We start from the raw sequence: 12,742 nt of genomic DNA on the forward strand, positions 1-12,742 counted from the left end.
GTGGCTTGTTCCAAAATGTACCAATGTCAGAAGTCCTCCACTCCTCTCTGGATATCACTGGATATCAGTATCTTTTTATCATTTAGGAAGATATCTTAATTAAAAAAAAAAAAGTAATAAAAAGTAATTTAAGAAGCAGTCTTCAACTAGATCACTGTAATTATGTTCAGTTACAGCGATTACTGCAGTTCTGGGTACAGCCAGCGCTGCCAGGGTCAGGAGTTCTGGGAAAGCATGCAGAGCCTGGGGCATGAGGGCAATTATCAGCTGCAGGAAATCTTGCACCATCACTCCTCCAAGGAACATTACCTGATGTAACTAATGTATCTCAACTCTGAAACAACATGAAAGATCTCACCTATGTCTATGCAGTTGATCTAAAATACACTCTATTTGTCTTTCTGATTTACTTGGTAATAGGGACAGGAAAAGATGCACCTTACAAGACAAGCAAAACCTCAGCTCCGGGCTATGCCATAAGGAATAGAAGTATTCAACATCTCTTCTCAAAGCTGCTTTGCTCTGATAGACTGCGTCCACATACTGACCCCAGCAACCAAGTACACACATAAGGATGTGCTCACTGATCCTTGCAGATTCTACTGTCAGATTCCCAGCAGCCACTGAGCACAAACATGTCTATTTCGTCAACATCTCTCCTAACAGTCAGAACTGTTATGATTATGTTTTGCTTTGGTACATTCTTTATCACAGGTTCCTATTCTTGTTTTAAACGAGAACTCTCTGTAGTCGGTTCATAGCACTGTGAATTCCTGATAAATTCAAAAGAATGTTTAATAAAATGCCAGGTTCTTACCTAGTCCTTGCCACAAGGAAAATGAAGTGCATTCAAGTAACACGACACAATTATTCTCAGAAGTTAGAAAAAAAACAAACAAACAGGCTTTTCCTTTTTTTACTCATGCACTTCTCATTCCTGGTTACAAATGATTCCGCGGACAGATTGAAAACATACCTGCAAACATAAGCTCTGAGACATCTGGTTTGACGTGGAGACATGTAAAGAGTGGAAGAGCACACTGTGCTTCATTGACTTTCTCCTTCATGTCACTCAGAGTGGTGTCCATTCTCTGTGTGAAAAGAAAGAAGTTACATCCAAAGAGATCCTATGACAGCCTGCTGATACTTTTGGAGACTACTCAATTTCTCTCGAAAATTGACAAAATAATTCCAATAAAACAGAAGAACTTGTAAAAGGAAACAATTTGGTTGAATGCCTTTTATCTGCACAACTCAGAATCACACAGAATCACAGAACAGCCCAAGTTGGAAGGGACCTCAAGGATGATGAATCTCCAACCCCCCTGTCACATGCAGGGCCACCAACCTCCACATTTTGTACCAGCCCAGGCTGCCCAGGGCCCCGTCCAAGCTGGCCTTGAACACCTCCAGGGATGGACGGGGCATCCACAGCCTCTCTGGGCAGCTGTTCCAGCACCTCCCCGCTCTCTCTGTAAAGACCTTCCCCCTGACTTCCAACCTAAATCTTCCCTCCCTCAACTTAAAACCATTTCCCCTTGTCCTGCTGTTATCAACCCTTTCAAAGACTTGATAACTCAGGAGGAAAGGGATGGGCAAAGAGTTGACAGAAAGATGATACAAGCATGAGTTATATGAGAGCTACTCAGAAAATAATGCCTCCTATGTTATGCTGTTGGTCCATCACATCAGATGCAGATGTTGGTGGGATGGCAAAAGAGGTTGTACCTTCACACCAAAATCCTGTTACATGTTGTTGCTGTGTGACAGCTGGCAGCAGAGGGGCAGTCTGATAGAATAGTGCCTGACATGGATGTATGCATGAAGGAAAGGAGTGGAACTGAAAGCCTCCATGCAGAAAAAAATGGCATCCTCTGACATTCACTGACACTTGTGAACGTTTAAGGAGGCCAATCAGTGAATGTGAGCACAGTGAGGTGGTGGTGACAGAGATGTGAAAGACAAGTCATGTTCCAGACAGCCATGCAGACTTTTACCATTGTGACACAGAGGCATCACTTCATCACTGGTAAAAATGCACAAGTAATAGTGGTGACATGCTGAAAAAGAGTGTTTTGTAGCTGAGAATTTTCTCTGTCAAACAGTGCCACTGTGCTCTTTGTATCTGTTGTAGATTCCTTGGAAATAAATAGGAGGCTTTACTCTCACTGCAGTCTATGCAGAATCTAAGATAACATAATCACAAAGGAAACAGTACTGTTGGTCAATGCAGGTTCTTCCCTGCTGATACTGCAAACCATTAAAGGAAAAACCTCTCATTCAGAACAGCCGCTAACAATCATGTAATGCTTTTCAGTCTGTGCTGCTCCTAAGAACTCAGGAAAAGCTAGGAGAAGCAAACGGACCACTAAGAGGCTAACTAAGGGCCCTGCATCTCACCCATACCGAGACTGCAATCAAGAAAAGAACGAAGATAGGACTAGGACTTGATACCTGCAGAAAACCAAGAGCTTTATATTCTTTACTTACTGACAGTGTCAGGTTCAGATTTCAGCTAAACATCTGTGCATTTGCTTAACTCCTTAGCATACAGGGACTTCTAACCAGCCTCACAGGATCATCAACATTCCTTTGCTGTGCTGCCTGTTTTTCAGTATTTTAATGTTTAAAACTAACATATGTACTTATGAAATGAACATGTGCATTAAAAAGTCTGCGAATCTATTAACACATTTCAATCTTACGATAAGATCAAATTCAATTCTGCTTACTTGACTCATTTCAACTTGAAGTCTGTGACTGATTCAGTCAAATAGGATTTGTCAATAATAAAATACAACAGTATGAAACACTGCTATTGTGTCACTTCTCAGAAAAACAATTAGTATTAGAGATGTGGATCTGGTCTTTCACATTGAAAATAATATTTTGTTAAGTAACTGCTGCTTCTCTCCTAGCAGAACGTGTGTAAAGATGTTGCAACATTGCATAACTGTTTGTTGAAAATGCTCGAGCAGCAACTTCTATGGATTATATGCACGCTAAGAGCATGCTGCAATTATCCAGCACTTGAGTTCATTTTCACTGCACATGAACGTATGTTCTCCTAGCTCTTAATGAAATGAGAACCATTCCAAACATACCCCAGAGCACAGAAAGCATTTTACAAGCTTCTTATCCAGTATCTGTTCAGCAGTCACTTCCAATATTCCTATTGCTAAATACGCTTTGCAAAAAGTTATCAAGGTAATTTAAAACAAACAAACAAACAAAACAAAACAGCAACAGATCAAACAAGCAATAGTTTCACAGCTTTAATATTCATTAAAAAAATGCACTCACGTTATGAATAAGCGTTTCACCTATAAGCATTCCAAAGATATCAGTAAAGGTGACTGGCTGCCCTGAGCTTTTTTTATTCCACAATGCTTCAATGTAGCGTTTGACTTTCTGAGGAGTGAGCAGCAGAAGCGGGTTGTGACTGACAGAGTTCATCAATTCTTGATTAATCTCCTTTGGTCCTTTTTCTGGAAAATCCGGGTGTGAATACAAAGTTGACATGTACCTGCAATGGAAAACAGGCTCTCTCAGTGCCAAAGCCTTGTTCACTTGCTGATTACTTTACTCACTGTAAATCTTTTTTTTTTTTTTCCGAAGTATAGAAAGCTACAGAATTTGTTGTAAGTGGAAACACACAAGCAAGTACTCAACAAACACTTCCATGGTATTTATGATGTAAAATTCTAATGTGTTTATCATTTACCTGCTTAAGGGATAGTGGACAGAATTGCAGAAGGCAGAAAAACAGGAGGACTGGATATTCTATGGGTATATACAGATTCAAAAAACCCTAAAATATACCAGTGTGGTAGCATACTTTCCAGGACATAGATGTTTTCATAATAGGATGAAGCATAATAACTACAACCTGTGCAGGGATTTAACTGGGGATTTAGTGAAGGCCTATCGGGCAAACTGTAATTTTGTCGTTGAGTAACTCTGGAAACTGAGGTTTTGTTTACTCAAAACAAAATTTAGATTCAGATGTAGACAACTGTGGTTTTCGCTTGGCTGGCTCAATTAAAACTATGGTTGAAGACTCTAGATATGCCATCCAAACCTAGTAGAGGCTCCTTTCACTATTATTTATTCAATTAGCTGGCTTATATATACATACCATGCTTCACGCATAATTCTGCATAGCAGTTTCACACACACTGTGTAATCTTGGCCCTGAGGTCACTACTCTGCAATTTAGTTGACGGCATGATGAACTTCGTCACATGCGAGATGTAAGAACTTGATTCACTAAGCCCCTGTGCAGTCTCTAAAGCTCAGCGTGCACGTCAGCCCGTGGGTGGAACAAATACAGCAGCAAGCTTCCATCCGAGCAGAGAAAGGAAAACACAGGATGAAGAATTCAGCACAAGGTTGAAGCAAGAAGACAGATGAAACAGTCAAGTAGGTAAATGCATTGCTCCAAGGTTTGGCACGCATCTGAGTAAACAAGCGAAAACCTGACACTCCGTCTAGGAAAGGGATACTCCACCCTTCAAAAAATAAAGAAAAGAGCATTATTGCAAACTATCAGAATGCATGGAAAAAAAAAAAGAATAGGAAGTGTGCCAAAGTGTCAATTTATTTATTCATCAAGTGAGAAAATTCTGAATAGGTAACATCACAAAGACAGCAAAAGCAAATTTGTTTAAATACAACTGTTTTCAAACATGGTTCTGACTGAATCAGTTCAGATAATCCTGCTATTTTAAAACATGCTCTATAGGTTTATATTAGGTGACTTTGTATTCACACCTGGGTTTTCTAGAGAAAGGACCGCACACCCAGCTGACATCTTTTCAAAACACGGACTACCTATTACTCCCTAGAAACACACTAACAAGCCTTCACATTATGCCACACAATTCAACTGCTCGTCATACAGTCAAAGCAGACCTTCCCCTTTTGCTGCAAATTGGAAAAGGTACATCCAGATCACTTAACAGAGAGCAGTAATCTGCCGCACCAACCAGAAAATCCAGCAGAAACATGTTCCAGGGTGCCAGACTCTTACAGTGAAATCTGAATCACAAATTCTTATTTTTAATTCAGAGTCTGTTCTGGCATTTAAAAAGGTTCAGAAGCTTCCTGTATAGTATGGGAGTGGGATCAAGCTTCAACCCAAAACTGAAAATAATTGAAAAAAATAACAAGAAATAGAACAGATTATTAACTATTTCAAATAACAACTTCAAGAGTGTTTCCTTAGAACGTGTAACCAAAATTCATGTACTTGCTTAGAGTTAGACAAGTGGATAATCACAGAATCACCAAGGTTGGAAAAGACCTACAAGATCATCCAGTCCAACCATTCAACCATCACCGACAGTTCTCACTAAACCACGTCCCTCAACACCAAGTCCAAATGTTCCTTGAATACCTCCAGGCTCGGTGACTCCACCACCTCCCTGTGCATCCCATTCTACTGCCTGACCACTCTTTCAGAGTAGTATTTCCTAACATCCAGCCTAAATCTCCCCTGGGGCAGCTTGAAGCCATTTCCTCTAGTTCTATCACTGTTACACAAGCGAAGAGGCCAACCCCCAGCTCACCACAACCTCCCTTCAGGTAGTTATAGAGAACAGTGAGGTCTCCCCTGAGCCTCCTCTTCAAAACTCATCTCAGGTACATCTCCCACTATTCCAAAAATAGCCATTTTCCCTCAGTCTTAAAGAAACAACTAAACATTCATATCATCCTGTGATTTACACTGGAACTTTGAGGCCTCTAGTCCAAGCTTCTGCTCAATGCAGAGCCAGCTGAAAAGTCAGATCAAGTTGCTCAGGGCTTTGTTCAGTCAAGTTCTCCTTCCACAGCAAGCATTCAGACAACCTGAGTCAGACATCCTATCCAGCCCAGTCAAGTAATGATGGAGCAATTCATTCCAGTGCTTGACCATTCTCACTGCAAAACAATTTTCCTAATAACTAACCAAATTTCTCTTGCTGTAATTTACAGCCATTACTCCTTGTCCCTTGTATATCTATCTCCAAAGAGCCTGTTTTCTTTACCCATTAGGTTCCTGAAAATAGCAACAAGACCTCCCCATACCACTACCTTTGCCTTCCCTCCTCAAGTCTGAAAAAATCCATCCACCTCAGCTTTCCAAGAACTCTACTCCCCTAATTGCGTAGGCAGTACTGTGGTGGAATTCATTTAACCTGTGGACAGACCTATCCATCAGACCTAAACTGATTCAGGTTCAGTTCCAGTATTCAAAGTGGTACATACAAAAAGAACCAGTTATGTTAAAATCATTTATTGCGACATTTGGGATATTTCCTTGAAAAGTTCAAAATTTTCTTAAGATGCAACATCCTCTACTGCAAACTGACCAGCTGACATTAAAACTGAGTTTTAGTTAGACAATAAAAAAAGCAGTTTCCACTTAACAAAGAAAACGTAGCGCTAAGGAGGCCAAACAGTTAAGAAATTTAGCTTGTATTTGCCAGATGTCTTTGGCTGATGCAAATTACATCATTTCATTTAAGAAATGTAAAAACAAATAGTTTCAACATTTGTAATAAGTGTAATTTGGGATAACTTTTATAAAAGCCAAGAAGACAAAAGGCTGCAAATTCATAACACTGGTCAGGGAGAATAGCAACCTTCCTTTTCAGAAGATTGATCAAAGCAGAAGTAACACCAGGGTTCAAATTATTCTGCTGCCTACAAAGCCCTGAGCCCATAACATGCAGAGAGTGCCTTTCATACCGTTATCAATCTGATTTTCTCCTGTTACTGGCATGAAGTATTCACTGAGTCACAAGGACATCACAGCTACCTGATGAGGGCATTCTCAAGTTAAGACATCTTGGAAGATCTTTTCTCCCATTTGAATGACATATTGCTTTAACAAACAACAACAACAAAAGAAAACTATATTTCCTGATACAACACAATCAGTATCACCTGCAGCATGGCAAACTGTATCCTCTCCTAAAAGCTGAAGTACATCTGCTCCAATTTCCTTATGCTAAAAAATGATTCCCAATTAGGCCCTGGACATCACCAGTAACCACTATGAAAGAGAGTAGTGAGTCTAAAAATGTAGCAGACCTTTCAATGATTTCGAGAATTGCTGAGAAGTGCCCCAAGAGATATTATCCACTTGGGGTTGAATGAGTCTTCATCTTCAGACTGAAGATTTTTATTTTTTTTCATTTAATTAGAGAAAGAAACCAGAAAAGAAAATAGTTGGATTTATATCAACAGCATGATTTTTTTTTGTTCACCCATCAGGATGAAAAAAAATCAGTTACATAGCTTTAATATATTCAGCATTGACGACAGACAGAGAAATGTGGGTGTACATGTGTAGCACTTCTTTTCATCTGTTGCTGCTAGCAAAGCTCCCAGGAAGACCACCTGGAGACCAAGCTGTCTTTACCCTTCCAGGCATTCTGGAACACATCCTCTAGCAGATCTGCTCTACTGACACGCTGACCTGTAAGACAATTGGCTCTGTGAGCCTCTTACCTGCTGATAGCAATGATTTGATGTGAATAACAGCCTTAGAAATAAGTTCACTTTCATGAAAATTTGTTCTCAAACTTCCTGAGGAAAAAAGAAAAAGAAAAATCTCTTACCACGTGGATCCAGAAAGACCAGCGACGTAAGTTGCACAGTCTAAAACTCCTGATTCATAAAGTGCTTTCATGACTCCAGCAAACCCAACCATGGCTCGAAATCCACCTCCTGAACCCAGTACTGCTATCACTGGTACCTGCGAGAGATTAAAAGAACAGTCTGTCATCACATCAGCTCGGTTACAGACTTAAGTAGTAAATAAATGTTATTCACTAATCACCAGCCAAACATAGTAACTGTGCAATTAGTAAAGTCACCACGCAGTAAACCTCACAGCAGACACAAGACCTACACTGATCTGTGTGTAACAAGTTCTAACAAGACAAACAAAAGGTATTTTGCAGCTTCTTAGTGGCACATGTGTAAGAGAGTGGAAAATAACTTTAAAGCGCTCTGAGATATGACATTTAAATAGCAAGAGTGCCATGAATGCACCATGAGGTTAAGTGTCTACCTTAGCATCACCAGGCCCAGGAGTGATGTACATCTTCTGTATATCACTTGCATTGTCTTTCAGCTTCACTAAGAGCTGTACAGCAGAAATACTTACAGACTGCAGCATGGGACCACAAGGAAGAGCAACCAGGAATCAACCAGCAGCAAAAGATTCAAAGTTCTGCCACGGCGAAAACCTCGTGCAAGGGCAGATTTCCTTTCACCTTCCTATTTATCTGGTACCAAGGGATTACTGGTAACCAGGAGGCGCAAATGAAAGGCACCATCTGGTATGAAGGGATGTAAAAGGAGGCTACTTGGGCCTAGCAAGGTGAGCAAGAAGACACAACTGGCGTAACACAAGGGTAGGAAGGAAGCATGAGCTTCCAGACTAGGCAGTAGCAAACTTGCTACTTCGGGTGGTGAGGGAAATCCCTCCCACCACCTCCAGCTCTTTGCCTTAGTTCAGAGCTCTAGTGACAGAGAGGGATGAACAAATGCAGTCAGGGAGGATTTTGAACTGGCTGCTCTCTAAGAAACAAGATGACAAGGTGACAAGCAGCTGGCTATTCCCTATTCTTTGGGACACAGGCCAACCTGACAGTCAGACCAGCTCGTACAGGGAGGTCTGCTGCTCATTCAGACTCTGGATCCAGGACAGCACGCAGAGAAGGCTGAGTCTCATTTGGCCTTCCAGTTTCTCACCTCTCACCCATGTGGCATTACTGATACAGATGAAGATGAGAAGGGTTTGACTCCTCTTTAAAGAGGAATAAGGGGCACAAGTCCCCAAGCCTGTGGCCTGTGGCCTTGATCTTTTCAGTCTGGAAGAGGAATAGCTCGGGCTGATCTTGTCATGCACAGGTGGTATCACCATGAGACTCTTGTCAAGATTGTGAAGCCTTGACGATGAAAATGGTCCACTGGGAAAATAAATTATCCTCTTAACCAACAGAGGGAGGAATATTTCCCTGAACAAATTTTCATCAGGATTAAACCAAAGACTTACCCTTGGGGAGCTTCTGGGTCAAGATAAGAGATGTTGGGGCAGTCTGATTTGGACTGGTGAATCAACTGGATCAAGGGAGTAAGGCTTTCTCTAAAAAAAAAAACCAGAAGTCTCCTAGTCTGGCTGTGATCAAAGAATAACACTTTGGAAACCATCAAAGCAGTCTGTAGACTTCACAGCCTACTGCAAATGCTAGAGGACCGACTGGTAATGCTGTACTGCAGCTGCTGCTCAGTAAAGCACCAGGGGCAAAGGTGGCACTGGGAGCAGCTTAGACTGTAGGCATTGTGAGTGACTGAGCTGAGAACCAGGTCAAGGTTGCAGAGATGAACACCGCAGTAGGACTCTGGTAGGACTGAGACCCATGACACAGAATGCCCCTGATTTTCTCTGCTGACAGTTGACTGAGTGTTGACAAATGTATTCCATCCAAGCACAACTGAACTAGCTGATCTTGAGAGGTTCCTTCCAAACAGTAACTCTGTAGTTGTTGTATCTTAGTTCTTATTCATTACTTGCTGACAGAGTGCAATATTATCACTGTGTAGAATTCTTAATTTTAGGTTCCTTATTGGCATGGAAGGTGTCTGATTTTTCTGATTTCTTGGGTCAAGCAGTAAAATATGTATGCATAGTGAAAGTCAAACAGTACTATTATGAGCCTCCTTCACTAATACAGACTCAAAATACAATCAGTAGAGCTACAGACCACCTGAATAAACCAAGGTAGGTTTTGGCAACAGTAAGCTGTGGACCCACAATATCCTGTTACTTAGAATACTAATTGCCCAATATCTTAATAATCAGAATTTATTTGAAGAAGCCTCCACTTTTAGCAAGAATTCTTAATAAAAATATACTCCAAGTTTCTTTTGACTGTTGGTTCTGATTTTGTATAAGCCAGGAAATAAACAAAACAGAAAAGGCATTAAATGCAGATATTCAGTAACTTCTTAGTCACAAAGCCACAGAAATTTTTGAAGCAATCCAAAGACCAGCTCTAATCCAAATGAAGTGACAGAGCCAAAGGCAGGAAGAGTTACTAATAAAAACCAAAAGACAAGCAAATAATATTTTGGTTAGGAGATTAAATTAATCCACATTTGATAACAATAATTTAAAAAAAAAAAAGGAAAAGAAGATATTGCTACACAGCATGAAGCCAGTCTCAAATTTAACCAACCTTACAAAAGCTACTGGTGAAATAAGGAGAATTTATAGGCATCTGTTTACCTAATTAGCTACTGCATAGCTTCCCACAGTATTTGGAAAGAAGATAGAAGAGAACACAAGCACAATCACTACCAGTATCAAGAATTTTATACTAAGCAAAAGTCCCACCTGGCTCCCGCTTTCAGAAATCTAGACTTTTCCACTGTTCAGTGTGATTAGGCAACTCCTTGGCTGTTACTAAGTGTAAAAAACTCACACAGCTGAGTAGGAAGACTGTATCTGATCAAACTAGCAATCAGTCAAAAATGTCACTGAAACTCAAGCTGCCAATGGATAGAATGAGTTAAAGAAATGGAACCACGTGACTACTGAGTTCGGTTTCTTTCTATAGACTCCATATTCCAAGTAGCGAAGCTTCTGTGCAGAACAAAACTGTACAGCCCCATGGAAATGATCATGCACAGTGACCAGTAAGTTGAGACATTTCCTGAGGCTTACATTCTGCAAAAACTACTTATTCTTGATGCAACCAGATTATTCGATCATCTTCTTTATAAGTGTTAAGCTTTAGTAATATAAACCACAGGTATTTACTGGCACCAGCATTCATCATGCACATCCACAGATAGCTATCTACCCAAAAATGACAAAGCAAAGGTAAAGATTGAGGACATGCCTTGTTTTGTTAAGCCAACACCTCAATAACGGAGCAGTAGCTTTGAACAGGAGAGCCATATTACTAATCAGAAATTTAATAACGTATGTTAGGCTTTGAAAGCTCTTTACAAACACTACCTAATTAACCTACATAGACAAATCCCGACAGGATGAAGAGGGTGGTTTGCAGGTGCAAGGCTGGAAAAAAGTATGTGAGAATACTTTCAAAGCACCACTATTCAACAAATCTATTCATCACTAGAGTGGCAAGAGCACAAGGGAAAATTTGAGCTTCCTTCAGAATGCAGAGAAGTCTGCAAGTAGGATCAACAAAGCATGTCAAGAAGAGTCACTACCATCTGAATGCAAACATTTATGTATACTTAATCCACAGACATCCCGAGAATCAGAGTTACCTATACTGGGGAAAGAGGGGTATGCAAAGAGCTATGCGTATATATAGGAATCTCAATTTTCACTTGTGATATCAAAGCAAAACATGAAGAACTGAATGTACTACTTTATTTCCAGAAATGCACTGAAAGAGCTCTAGAGCAGAGGGCAATAGCTGAAGCAAGCATCCCACGGTAAACAACTTCTTTAAATACTGAAAATATAACTGGAGAGAAGCATCTTCTGCATATCTACATCAATTCATTTAGACCAATCTAATAATAACTGACATGGAGATATAAGCAAGGCGATGAAGGTCCTTTCCTGCTGTGCAAAAGAATGCAAAGAGTTTTTTTTTACTACTACCAAGTAAGTAGGTTTGTTAAAGCAGCATTTCAGCTGCAATTCAGTTTCTAGCAGGTTTAAAGGTAAGAAATGGAAAAGTCTGAAATCACTTACAGCCATCCTACAAGTTCTGCTCTAAGATAAATAGGGCAGAAGCAGGGACGACAAAGGGAGAAGAAGATGCCAACTCAGCACTGAGAAAGAACAGAGGAGACTAAGACATGCATACACCTCCATGCACACAGACGGTTGCTAAGCACTATGCTCTTCTGAGGGACTCTATTCAAGCAAGTTAGCAACCTAGACCAAAAAGGCAAGGGACTCACAAGGATGTCATGCAGTGAGTCAATGGCAACATTGTGAGCTGAAATCAAGAGTCTTGTTAACAAAAGCCCTTTGCTCTGATCTCTGGCCATACTGCCACAGACTTAGAATCACAAAATAGCTTGGAAGGAACCTTAAAGTTCACTGAGCTCCCACCGCCCTGTTGTGGGCAGGGTTTTCACCCACCACATCGGGCTGCCCAAGACCTGTCCAACCTGATCTTGAACACCTACTTCTATAAGGTTGCACACTTCTCTGATCAAGCAAAAAGCTATACTGGCTTGGGTTTCTTTTTCTTATTGTTGGTCTGCATGGCACCAACCTAATTCTGAAAAAAAATTACATCATCCAAACTCCACTGTACAGGACTTCGCAACTTTGATAAAGAATTTCCTCAATACGCTCTTACTGCTTGTAGGAACCAGGTAGCAGCATGAAACATGAACAGGCTCAGTGCAAAACTTCAGTCACCAAGCATCTCACTTCAACAAGTGCTGGCTACTCAATCTCCTTAACTGGCCAAGAAAATGAAAAAGATCTGGGAAACAAGATATGATTTCAGGAAAACAAGCTCTGAAAAGGACCATCTCAATCCTATTTTTCAGTAACCTGGCAAAAAAAAAAAAAAAAAAAAAAAGCTAAAATATTAAACATTAAATTCTGTTTTGAGAACAAGAGCTGCAGATGTTCTCATTCAACTGCTCTGGAAGCACAGTGCACAAAACCTGGATGTAAAGGTCTGAAGTGTAAAAGTACTTGCTGTGGGGTACATAGATGATTATTAAAAATTGTTCTGAA

At 40.5% G+C, this 12,742-nt stretch overlaps 1 protein-coding gene across 6 annotated transcripts in view; it reads right to left on the bottom strand.

Annotated features, from left to right (window-relative positions):
- Window positions 1-12,742, bottom strand: part of PLA2G4A (phospholipase A2 group IVA) — a 107,204-nt gene that overhangs the window by 20,450 nt on the left and 74,012 nt on the right. For all 6 annotated transcript variants that reach the window (XM_048946648.1, XM_048946646.1, XM_048946645.1 and 3 more), the window contains 3 exons: window positions 7,608-7,744; window positions 3,304-3,526; window positions 977-1,091 (listed from right to left, as the gene is read on the bottom strand). In XM_048946648.1, the coding sequence (XP_048802605.1) occupies window positions 977-1,091; window positions 3,304-3,526; window positions 7,608-7,744 (475 nt within the window). The remainder of the gene's footprint in view (window positions 1-976; window positions 1,092-3,303; window positions 3,527-7,607; window positions 7,745-12,742) is intronic.

This window comes from Lagopus muta, chromosome 5 (genome assembly GCF_023343835.1).
Source record: "Lagopus muta isolate bLagMut1 chromosome 5, bLagMut1 primary, whole genome shotgun sequence".
In the NCBI taxonomy this organism is placed as follows: Eukaryota; Metazoa; Chordata; class Aves; order Galliformes; family Phasianidae; genus Lagopus; species Lagopus muta.